Below are 12839 nucleotides of genomic sequence, written 5' to 3'. Positions count from 1 at the left end.
AAGCACTGATTTATTTGTAATTTTCTGACACCCATTGTTGCACAGAGTGCTTCAAACAATGGCTCACTAAGCAAAGACGCGTTATATTTGAACGCATTTCCAACTCAGAATTTTAGATCTCAATTGGATAGTCCTTATTTGAGGCCAATTTACCAGGTAAGGACGGAATCATTTAAAAAATAAAACGAAAGCATCAAACTGTTTAGTTTCCCGTCGTTCACGTTTTTGAAGCCAATCTGGCTTACTTAAAACTCGCTCTTAACTTCGTACCCCACTGAAAAAGCCAGTTTGTTGCTAATTACAGAACGGAAAAGGATAATCCTTAAACTTCGTAGAAATTCATCTTTTGGAGCTACAATGGTGGATACAGCATTTTCCTTGAAATTGCTAAACCACGCTCTTTTTTATGTAAGTTTCAACACTGTTTTTTATCCGGATTACTCTAACCACTTCGAGGTGTTGCATATCTAGTAATTACTCCAGGAGAATGCGGTTGAAATAATGAGTCGACTCTGTTAGTGTGTTCATTGTACTTTGCATTTTATTAAGAGAATTGAGGTAAATCGCGTAATGAAAGTCACTAAGAAGTAATAGTTAAGCCTTGTTAGCCGGACTTCCATGAACTGTCTGGATTGTGTTTCTAAATATATTTTGCAAGTATTGCAGTCGAAACTGCGTTAGTTGATATTTCTCAATGTAATAGTTTTTCGTAGACTTAGTGTTAATCAAACGTTGTTTTCTCCTGGAGCGAAATCAGTGTGAAGCAAAAATCTTGCCTTTGAATTGTTTCCTCGGAAACATGGCACAGATTAAATATGGCCTAATGGATTTTCAGAAATAACGTGAATGGATTGATTATGTCCGATCAAGGCGAATTTTGTAAGGTTTTGACCTTCACTCTCAAACTCAAGAGAAAACAAAGAAAATCACTACTGTGACTGTGGTTTGGATATGTGTTCCTAATTACCATAAAATTTTGCCAACTTTAGCCTTGAATTTCTCCAAGAATTATTGATCATTTGAGAAGCTATATCAAACACTCGAAAGTTTGTTTCATCAGACATCCAAACACCTCGAGGTCACGGTCTGGATATCTGATGAGACACACCTTCTCGTGTTTCATATAGTACTAAACCTCTTGCCAGAAATTGCCTGGAAATAACTCGTTTACCCATTCATGATAGTTTTGGTGTAATTTCGGCGTGTTTCAAACCGAATTTGTACCTGTACCAGTTGATTTTTGTCCTTAATTACTTTTACCTTCTATATAACTTAGAGAACTAACTAGCGTTTCTTTATTATTATTATTATTATTATTATTATTATTATTATTATTATTATTATTATTATTATTATTATTATTATTTATTTTTTTTGTATTTGTCCATTATATTACTTTTACACAAACTGATATACATGTATATCTGCTAAGAAAGTAATGTATAATGATGGCAGGAGATCTTTACCAAGCTCCACCGAGCTTTTCAAAGAATATCCCCATCCTTAATTGAACAAAATTACTTATAGCAGATGGATACATTCATAAATCTAATATTTGTACGGGTTTTGATTGCCTTAGGAATCTACAAGATATCTGAGTAAAAATTTGATTTTGCACATAATCTTAAATACATTTTTTTAAAAGAATTATAGGATTCGATTATTTTTAAGTCATTTGGTAACTTATTCCAAATCTGTGCTCCGCTAAACTTTAAGAAACATTTCCCATAACTCGTCCTTGTATAATCAATATGTATGTTGGAGGATGACCGGGTATCATGATTACTAAGCGTTAAGATTTTAATTCAAATGTGACTGTTAAACGGAAACACTCATTGTACCAGATCTGTAGCACCATTTTCAATTAAGGCTTCGATCTTGTAAACACTTCCATTGTAATTTATGGAAATAGGCGTGGGCCTAGTAAATCCATGCCTTCTTGTTGGATAGATACCCTTTGTTAATTTTCAGCAGCTTTCATTATGTTAATGTCAAGTTTAAATCGATAGAAATGTATTTTGACGGAGCACTTCCGCAGTGATGTACTGTTAGACATAAGTGAAATTTTGTGAAGTTAGATTTCATTACGTTTGAAGTGTTAGTTTGACAACTAAGAGCTGTCAGCTATCCGTCACTATAAATACTGCGTTGGTAAAGCCTTTCCAGAGAGTTGCTGTAACTCTTAAAGTGTGATCAAATAAAAAGATCAAAAGGAAACAGATGACTAAATGTTCCTTCCTTCCTTGTGATTAACTCTAGTTGTGTTATACCAAATTGAAATAATTGGTATAACAAAATCCCCGTGTTCAAAACGTTAGGTAGGAGTTTAGAAAACGGTGGGAAAAGCGAGTTTTTTTCAGTGCTCTGCAGGCAAATAACAGCCTCTTTTCTCTTAATTTTAGTCTAATTTTGGCACTGAAAGTGCGTTCTCATTCAAATTTGCCGCTTCCGTGCTTGTGAATAACGGTACTTCACTGGGAAACCGGTCGAAACAAAGAAACTCAAGAAGAAAGGCTTGTTAGTGTGCTGAGTTGTGAAAAGTGAATTTCAAAAAGGGAACAACACATAGCAATGGATTGGCTAATGAAAGTCACTGTTGGGAAAATACTCGGTGTGAAGATTAACCGCAACTTTGAGCTGACCGATTTGGCATTTGCAGAGGATATTGTAACCATCAGTGTAGAACAAGGAGTCAAATACTAAGAAGGACAGACAACATCACAACCTATGCCGATTCTTTGGGACTAAAAGCAAGTAAGAAGAAAACAAAAGTTATGGAAATCAAGGATGATGGCGCGAAAGTGACAATGTATGGAGCGACTTAAAAAAAGGTGACATCCTTTGTCTACTTAGGAAGCACGATCACAGCTGATGGCCAATTAGATGAAGAGATCAACCAAAGGATTGGAAAAGCCGGAAGGGCTTTCTGGGCTCTCAGAAGCATTTAGGATAGTAAACGGATCAGCTTTCAAAACAAAATGATATTCTACAGAAGCTGTGTACTGCCAGCCCTGATGTATGGAGCAGACACCTGGAGCACGAAGGACGTTCATGGTAACAAATTGGATGTGTTCAACAGTCAGTGCCTGTGAAGAATCTGGGGGTGAGATGGATTGACCGAATTTCCAACAAAGAAATTCAAAACGAAACTAAACAGTATAAGACGACTTGCCGTCTTCTAAGGAAAAAACGACTCCTTTGGTTTGGTCATCTATCCAGAATGACCAGGGACAAAATTGCTCGACAGGTTATGATCTGGACACCGAAAGGCAGACGAAAAAGAGGCAAGCCAAGAAAAACAAGGTTCAAGCAAACCAACGGGAAGACCTGGATAAGATGGGATCATCATGGGCGGAAGCTTGGACTCTGGCAAAATCGGGGCCAAATGAAAGAACTGTTTAGCTGCCCTGCAAAGAGGTGTTATGGGTTTATGACGATGAATAACACATTTACAAGCCTTAAATAATTTCTTACACGGCGCACGACTGATTAAAGTACAAATTAATTAATTATTATGCTTTTAAGATGGATGACTTTGGTATCTATGCACCTGTTATTTGAGCATCCATCAGGCGTTGTGGTGATTTCTGCTCAGCCTGCCTAATCTTTCTTACATCTGGATTTCACCGCTACTCTTTCGGTTGAGTCAATTTTCTGATACCCTTTAATTTAAAAAAATAAAAGTTTAAGCTGCGTTCGATTAACCGTATTCCGGAATAAGAATAAGCGGAATAGCTGTTAGGTTTCTTTTTTTAATAAAATTTGGGGAGACATTTCTACAAAATTTCGTCGATACCCGATAATTTAAGAGCCATTTTGTACTCCGGCAACTCCAAAAACTTCTTATGAGGGATTAATTGCCATCGTTGTATGCATTCCTATTCCAGAATAGGGTCAATCGAACGCAACCTTAATTTTGTCAACTCTTTCGCACTCAACCCTTTCCAACAAACGGAACAATCAAACTCTTTGCCACAAATCAAAACTTAGATTATCTAAACGGGATACTTCATGTCTAAATATCCATATAATCTCTTTTTAATGATAAAGACGTTTCTATTCAGTTTTAAGTCCTTATGACTCATAGAATCTTGGCTATGCATTAGAAGGAAGCTGATCTAGTCCTTTTCTCAATTGCAGTCAAAGTAACTTTGTTATCACTTGGACTTAAACCTTTGCTAAACATAAGTCTTTTTGCTTTTTCATGATGCCCTTTAAGTTTGATGGATTTTTTCTTGTCGCATCTGGAACATTTATTACAAACGTTCAATTGAATTCTCAACTCCTCAAGAGCTTCGACAAGTGAATTAAGCACTCCGCTGACGACACAAAGTCCTGCAAGGCCTGGTAAAGCAGAGGCGGAAAATGTCAGCCAAACACTGATTTTAGTTCTAGAGTCTGAAGTGCCAAAGGTTTCTTTCATTACGTTCAATCCAGGAATGTAGTCACCGTAGCCAATTGTCGAAAGTGTAGCAAACCAAGAGTAAATGCCTTCCACAAAACTCCAGCCTTCTAAATGCATCTGTGCCAGACCACCAAAACACAGGGTAAGAATCATTAACATGAAAGTGAAACAAAATGTTTTTATCTTCAGCTTTCGGGGTCTTCTCCTTCCAAGTAGACTTGTTTCCACCAAACAAACGATCCTATAGACTATCTTAGAGATCACTTCTCCTAGTGTCTTGAGCGTCAACATTGCAATGGGAAGACCAATCAGACAAAACACTACCGTGATTATCTGACCAAGCGAAGTTTCTGGTGTCAAATGGCCATAACCTTAAAGTGGAGACAGTAAAATGCTTACATCAACAAATTTTCAAATCCTGGACTGTAATATTTCGCTCGAAAGCGGCCTTTGGACATTGCTGATCCTAATCCCTACCCAACACTTGGGACCTCAGTTAAACAATAAGTTACAATAAATATGATGGGTCAACATGGCTTTGTTGTAAGGATTATATTTCGCTCTATTGTGGTGTGTAATGGATGGTTTCATTTTTTACAAAAGGCTAAAGTAGCTCGACGGAAGAAAACAAATAAGTTTCTTCTTTTTGTTTTTCTTATTTCCACATTGAAGTGTACGTGGTCACATCACTTCTTCCCTTATCGACCGGGAAAAAGCTTGCGCCATTACTTACGTAATTTGAACAAAGAGGCATGTTCGACCACAAGAGATAGAGGATGATTAATTGAGGATGCAATGTGGTCGAGTGGTTAGGGCGTCGGACTTGTAATCCGGAGATCCAGCTTGAAGACCCGCTTTGGCCGTTTGCTGGAGTTTTGCAAGGGAAAAGGGCCTTAATTAAGGATAATTAAGTTAATATTATTAGTTTAGTCTATTATCTTATCTAAAAATCAAGTTTTAACATACCAATTGTTGTTAGTGAGGTCATCGCAAAGCCAAGACCAGAAAAAATGTTCCAATCTGCTTTGTTTCCAGCTGTCACGACCTCAAAAGCCTTCTGCATAAATATTTTGAAGTCGCTTTCGTTCACTGAAACGTTAAATTTGGTTGTAAAGTTCTGCTGGAGTCTTTGGGCGAGTCTGGTGTAACGTTCTTGGCTGCTTTCGGGTTTCCTTTCAATGATATAAAAAATACATCCCCCAACAAACGCATAGGCATAGAGCAGAGTTGCCCTCCATAGACTCTTCTTAACAAGGCCGTGACACATCGTTTGTTAATCAACCTAGAAATGAAACGAGACAATCACCAATACCGTACTTACGACATACCCAGTAGTGGATCCAGGGAAGGTTAACCCAGAGAACCACCTTTATATTCCATTTCAGTCAGAAGAAACAGAAGCCGGAGGGCCGAAAGTTTTAAATTCAATCACATTTTTAATTCAGCCTCGCCTCAACTGACAGTCTTTAACATAACATTTCCAGCTAATCGCCAATGGAGTTTACACAATATTCTCAACCTTTGATTTATAAATTGAGGACAGCAGACATTCGTACAAAGTTCTTGCTATCAACCTAGTGTCTTCACAAATTGGTTTTCATTTCGTTAAAAATGAACACGTTCGGTCACAAACCCAAACAGATTAAAAACATATACTTTTTCACTAGTGTCTTTATCATTGAAAATCAAAAATTGCAACTGGACGCTGTTAGCTTTTGACACTATTCTTCAATAAATGTATACATACACATACACATCCACATACATACATATTTCCGAGTGAATAAAATATTTGCTGGATTTCCTTCTTGAATTGCCCAATGGATTTAATTGTCCTTACATTTTCTGGTAATGAGTTCCACAGTAGGGCGCTGCTGTAGCTGAAGCTATGTTTTAAAGAGTTAGTACGCGGCTTGGGCAATGTCAATTTACCAAACGAATTACGTAAGTTATAGTCCGTGCTTCGTTCGTTGAAAAGGTCGTGCAAGAACACTGGGTAGTACTGCTTTTTGCTTTTTTCGTCTTATTGACAGTGTGTCTCAATTTAGTGTCTCCAGGAGCATGCTGGAGCTTGTTTCGTAACTGGCCCTCAAAATCACCCTAGCTGCACGATTTTGTAGTTTTGGTAGTTTTTCACTCAACTGGTTACTTAAGCCATCCCAAACCGGGCTACAGTAGTCGAGATGTGGCTGGATTAGGGCGTTATAAATTTGCATTATGGCAGATTGAGAGATGAATTGCCTAATACGCCTCAGGGCACCTATTGCTGAGGATACCTTTTTACATATCTAGTTAATGTGGTTAGATTTAGATCAAGAAAGTCGATCGTTGATGATAAGACCTAAGGACTTCGCGGTTCCAAATTGATGTTAATTTCGTTAATTATAACCCTCATCAAGGAGCCTTTGATCGACGAGAGCAATAACTCATAAACTCCGTCTTGGCGATGTATTTCTTTCTTTTGTTAGTCACGTTGTTCTGATAATTAGTACTTTTTGCGTGTTTAAACGTCATTATCGAGTCAAATGAGAAATAAAGAAGTCTCTCAATACTAATACAACAATGGATAATTTAAGTAAGAAAAATGAGAAGCAATGCTCACTTAAACAAAGGGTTTCGCTTGGAAGGAGATGGTCTGTGTGTTCAACCTGGGATAAAGGGGATGAATTTTCTTGATGAACTGAACACCTCATGAATAAGGCAATTAAATTTCCCTTGACGTTTCTTCAACCTGTGAAATTTGCTTTTCATCCCCATGGGAGTCCAAGAAATGCTTGCCAGTCGCCGAGGTCTTGTGTTCGACAATGCATTGGTGAAGGTGACGGGGCTGTGTAGCCCACATAATCTGCATCGCAGAGATGATATTTATTGTAATGTAGCTAAAAAGGAGGCTTAAGAGGCTACTTAATATAATATCCTTTATAAACAATAAGAGGTAACAGCACTTTAAAATTGCACCTGCCTCCGAACGCGGCTTTAAATATAAATCTTTGTAAAAATATAAATATATCTATTAGCTAACTTATTATGTTTTTAAATGGAATTAACATCTAGTGCTCTAGTTGTCGTAAAAAGAAATTGAAAAAAAATTTATTAATACTTGGTTAACGAATCTTCATTTACAAGTTGTTGATGTATGCCTTCCAGCAGCGATAGCAAACACTAAGGGGAAACTGTCCGTCAATTTATCTGATTCCGCTGTTTTAAGCTGTGTAATGTGATAATGAACATTTGTAAAGTCACACGTATAGTGTGACACTGTTTTGTTGTTAATCTGAAAGACTTTTTTATCACAGTGTTGTATAACACGAAGCCATAATTAGAAATAAGTTGGGAGACAGATGAAAATTGTTTGAATAATAACACGACAAAATCCACAGCCATTGTCTCAATAGTCATATTCCGCTATTTTTCTTTTCTTACTCTTGTAATCACGCAAAAAACGTGAAATTTTTATCCTCTGTTACACCTACACTTGGTACTCTCCGGAATCTCCGAGCGGAGACAAATTTTTTCATGCGTCAGGTAGTGCGTGCAGCAGGCATGCCAGTGTAAAGATCAATTAAAACTATAAACAAAGAAAACAACCCAACGAACACTCGCCTTTTTACAACTGGTGGAGAACAGTTTCATCAGCTTTGCTCAAGAATCAGGCGACAACCCAACTGATTCCGTTTTCAGTAACAAAATCGATAAATAAGTCGGTCGGATAAACGTGTCGAACAAACACATTTATGTTAAATCGTGTAAGGATAATAAATAATTCATTGAAGACATTGTTTCATTTTGAGCCGTCAGTCTGTTTTGGCAAATTATATTTTTCGAAATTGCAAAAAAAAAAGGGGGGGGGGGGGGGGAACGTAATTATTAAACCAAAGTTGACCCTTGGTAGAACTTTAAAGAGATCACAGAATTTTTGCTTTATTTCTGGCATAAAATGGAATAACTATCTAGCAAAAAAAACCTCTCAGTAGTCCTGCACCTTTTCTAAGTTCTATTTTCACTGGATCCAGATAACCTGCTGCTCCATTGTTTTTTGTGTCTGGGCGCATTGTTTTGTTGTTCGTAGTTTTGTTCTCTCGACCAACAATGTGAGACGTTGCAAACGGTGCAGGTCCCCCAAAAATCTGGATGAGAGGAAATTAAACGTACACTTTGTATGCTGATGCCCATCCACGATACACTGCTCCAGCTGATGAAAATTTTAACATTAGCTGGTCGGTAACGTGACATTTAATATCATATTTAATTAAATGCGGAATAAGACTATCCAGACTTCACAAAGAGTTGTTCCACCAGAAGAGAAGAGTAAATTTAAAAGTTATTTAAGCCGTAACTTCAAAAACAAGTCTTTGAGAATTAGAAATAAATGTCTGACTACTTGTGCACCAAAATAGAACAAACACTCGTCGTCATGAAATGACAAAGCACCTGTCGTTTTACGAAGTTTTGATCAATGCAAGCGAGAGCGGGTAGCAATGTATTTTGTTATTGTCGTCATTAACAGATAACCAAACATTCCAGAACAGGGGGGGGGGGGGGGGAACGGGACTACCCGACAACCCTGAAGAGTTCTCCCTGTTGTTTAACCGCCATCAAACGAAAAGTAAAAGGAAGAAGAAGAAGAAAAAAACATTCAGTTAAAGTTAACGTTTTTGCTTTGAGATCACAAAGCTGATATGCTTTTTGTGAGCCTGTACTGTGTGACCGTTTGATTGGGTGACACACTTCACTTTAAGAGAACTTTTAAAAAGCAATTTTGAGTGAATAAGTAAACTCACAGATTCACAAAGAACTGATCAGGTTTAAGCTATCAGGGTAAAAACCTTATCTTTAATGGACTTTTCTTGTTATATTTATTCATTCAATTATTATTATTATTATTATGATTATGATTATGATTATGATTATGATTATGATTATGATTATGATTATGATTATGATTATCATTATCATTATTATTATTATTATTATTATTATTATTATTAGAATATCGCGTTGTATTTTTATAAGCTTTGTATTTTTAGGCTGGATAATGCAATGTAAACTGAGAATGTCTTGAGTTGTTATCCATTTCACGATAAAAATAGTGTGCAAAAATTGATTTCTAATTATGTTATTGAATTTTACTGCATGCAACCATACTTGTACAGTACGCTTAGAGTCATGTTGATTGTAAAATTTATTTTATTATTCGTTATTCAATAAAAATTATTATTATTGTTATTATTATTATTATTATTATTATTATTATTATTATTATTATGAAATAACTTTATTATTTACAAGAATAAAATCTACTATTATTATTATTATTATTATTATTATTATTATTATGAAATAACTTTATTATTTACAAGAATAAAATCTACTATTATTATTATTATTATTATTATTATTATTATTATTATTATTATTATTATCAAGTAGAGCTGATTTTAAAATGCCGATTTTAATTTTCTTTAACTTCACGACATTTGTTTTTCCTTTTTTTTACAAAAACATCATGCTTGAAAGTAGTTTCGTTTTCCTTTTCGCAATTGCATATCCAAAATAAAAATTATTACTGAAATTGTGTTTGCAAATAGTCTTTTTTTTAATCAAATCTAATTGTAAATAGGTTTTTAATAGCTCATTTTTATACATACTTTTAACGTGTAAATAGCAAAAATTATTATTAATATTATCATTATTATTATTATTATTATCATCATCATCATCATCATCATTATTATTATTATTATTATTATTATTATTATTTTAACCTTTGACTACGGTTAACCCTGTAGATAGTCTATAGCCCACTTTGAAAATGAGTGATGGCCTGGGTCGAGAGTAACTGCCCAAGTGATTGTGGGATTGTTTGGGGGGACGCAAAAATGCGAAGATAATAGCCAACGTCCCCCCAAACCTTCCCACAATCGCTTGGGCAGCTACTCTCGACCCAGGCCATCACTCTTTTTCAAAGTGGGCTATATGAATGTGAAGTTTAGTTGAAGTTTATTTTCAACTTCTACATGTATACAAACATAAGAATAGTATTTATTGAGAATGATGTATTATTCAGTAATGACACAGGCAAATTCGGGAAAAAAATTCCGAGTGCTCCTATCAGGAGTCGAACCTAAGACCTTCCGATTACTAGTTCGGATGCTCTACCACTGAGCTACAGGAGACTTGTGGGAGCTAAGGACATTAAACTAGGTTCATACGTATATATTGTCAACTTCCCGAAAGGGTATATTCATGAAAAATGCAATTTTCAAGTATCTTTGAAAGAATAAACATCTTTATTAAAAGAGTGATTTAGAATCGCGTTTACGGCAAACGTGAGATTTGTGTTCATGTTTTATTCAAAGGCTAGAATATTGATGAGAACAGTGCAAAATAATTCTGGCCTTTAATGCTGACACAAAACTACTCAATTTTACTGAGAAACTGAAAACAGGGAGCGACAAATGTTAAGATAAACATCATTAGTATAAATCTACTAGTGTTCTATCACGAATGCCGTTCTCTGATTGGCTACGCTACTCGCTATCTATTCTGTGATAGATAGTGAGTAGCAATTTTCAACAAAATGGCGCCCGCTTCTTTGCGTTTTCGAAGTGTCTGCGATGAGGAAATAGATAATTTACTTGTTTAGTTTTGAACGACTAGTAGATTTATACTAAAACAATTAGATTATTCGCTCTCGATTTCTATGCGTGATAGTTGATTCGGGCTTCGCCCTCATCAACTATCACGCGATAGAAATCTCGAGCTCATAATCTAATTGTTAATTAGAATAAGTGGAATAGCTGTTAGGTTTCTCTTTTTAATTAAATTTGGGAAGACATTTCTACAAATTTTGCTGATATTCGATAATTTAAGAGCCATTTTGTACTCCAGTAACTCCAACAACTTCTTAAGAGAGATTTATTGCCATCATTGTATGCATTCCTCTTCCGGAATAGGGTCAATGGAACGCAACCTTCATTTTGTCAACTCTTTAGTGCTCAACTCTTTCGAACAAACGGAACAATAAAACTCTTCGTCACAAAATCCAAACTTAGATTATCTAAACGGGAAACTTCATATCTAAAAATCCATAGTTATCTCGTTTTAATGATAAGGAAGTTTCTATATTTAGTTTTAAAGAGAGCCTCCACTCCCACAACAAACTTTGACGTTAAATCGTTGGAAATTTTATGACGTCACACGGTTTCCGCTATTGTCAGTGAGCGGAAGTTCTTTTGTGTGAAACAATTGAGCAACCGTATTACGTCATGAAGTCTAACATGGCGGCGCCCGGAAAATTTAAAAGAAAAAATGAGCGATAATCAAATCCTGTTTTGTCCGACACAGAAATATTATTTCCATGTTTTCCAAGAAATGTAATTATAAAATAAGACGTAGTGTCAGCAATTTAACATTAACATATTTCAACAGTGGAGGTTTTCTTAAAAGTCTTTATGACTTACAGAATCTTGACAATCTTGGTTATGTATTAGATGGAAGCTGGTCTAGTCCTTTTCCTAATTGCGGTCAAAATAATTTTGTTATCACTCTGACTTAGACCTTTGCTAAACGTTAGTTTCGTTGCGTTTTCACGGTTTCGTTTAAGTTTGATGGATTTTTTCTTATCGCATCTGGAACATTTACTACAAACGTTCGATTGAATTCTCAACTCCTCAAGAGCTTCGACGAGTGAATTAAGCACTCCGCTGACCACGCATAGTCCTGCAAGGGCTGGTAAAGCAAAGCCAGAAATTATCAGCCAAACACTGATTTTAGTTCTAGAGTCTGAAGTGCCCAAGGTTTCTTTCATAACGTTCAATCCAGGAATGTAGTCACCGTAGCCAATTGTCGAAAGTGTAGCAAACCAAGAGTAAATGCCTTCCACAAAACTCCAGCCTTCTAAATACATCTGTGTCAGACCACCAAAACACAGGGTAAGAATCATTAACATGAAAGTGAAACAAAACGTTTTTATCTTCAGCTTTCGGGGTCTTCTCCTTCCAAGTAGACTTGTTTCCACCAAACAAACGATCCTGTGGACGATCTTAGAGATCATTTCTCCCAGTGTCTTGAGCGTCAACATTGCAATGGGAAGACCAATCAGACAAAACACTACCGTGATTATTTGGCCAAGAGAAAGTTTCTGGTGTTATATGACCATAACCTGAATGAAAAGACAGTATACTTTAGGAAACATATTTATTAAAAAATTATGCAGGAGATAATTTATCAACCCTTAAAGAACCAACTATGTAAATATGCGAAGGGGCTGCACTTTTCTTGTTTGCTGTATACCGATTCGTTTCAGTAGAGTACGTATCTCTGAAAAGAAAATCAAGTTTTTCTTCAATTTTTTTCCGGTTTTCACTCACTGTTCACTGTTACGCCATTGAAAAACAAATCGAAACCATTCCATGAATGAAGTCAAGAAATT

General features: G+C 35.9%; 1 protein-coding gene and 1 pseudogene across 2 annotated transcripts in view; both read right to left on the bottom strand.

Annotated features, from left to right (window-relative positions):
* Positions 1-3113: 3113 nt before the first annotated feature.
* On the bottom strand, positions 3114-5673 carry LOC146460163 (potassium channel subfamily K member 15-like). Its single transcript, XM_085088413.1, has 2 exons — positions 5372-5673; positions 3114-4776 (listed from the first exon to the last, which is right to left on the bottom strand). The coding sequence occupies exons 1-2, from the start codon at positions 5670-5672 to the stop codon at positions 4103-4105; spliced, it is 975 nt and encodes a 324-aa protein (XP_084944539.1). The 5' UTR covers position 5673; the 3' UTR covers positions 3114-4102.
* Positions 5674-10877: 5204 nt separating this feature from the next.
* LOC146460161 (potassium channel subfamily K member 15-like) overlaps positions 10878-12839 on the bottom strand; it is a 19725-nt pseudogene continuing 17763 nt past the window's right edge. Inside the window, exon 3 of the transcript XR_014857690.1 lies at positions 10878-12569. The product of XR_014857690.1 is annotated as a potassium channel subfamily K member 15-like (transcript). The remainder of the gene's footprint in view (positions 12570-12839) is intronic.

The sequence above is a fragment of the Pavona decussata genome, unplaced genomic scaffold (genome assembly GCF_977016875.1).
Source record: "Pavona decussata unplaced genomic scaffold, jaPavDecu1.1 SCAFFOLD_214, whole genome shotgun sequence".
NCBI classification, from domain to species: Eukaryota; Metazoa; Cnidaria; class Anthozoa; order Scleractinia; family Agariciidae; genus Pavona; species Pavona decussata.
Note: the sequence above shows the minus strand (reverse complement) of the source record. Positions and strands in the feature narration are given on the sequence as shown.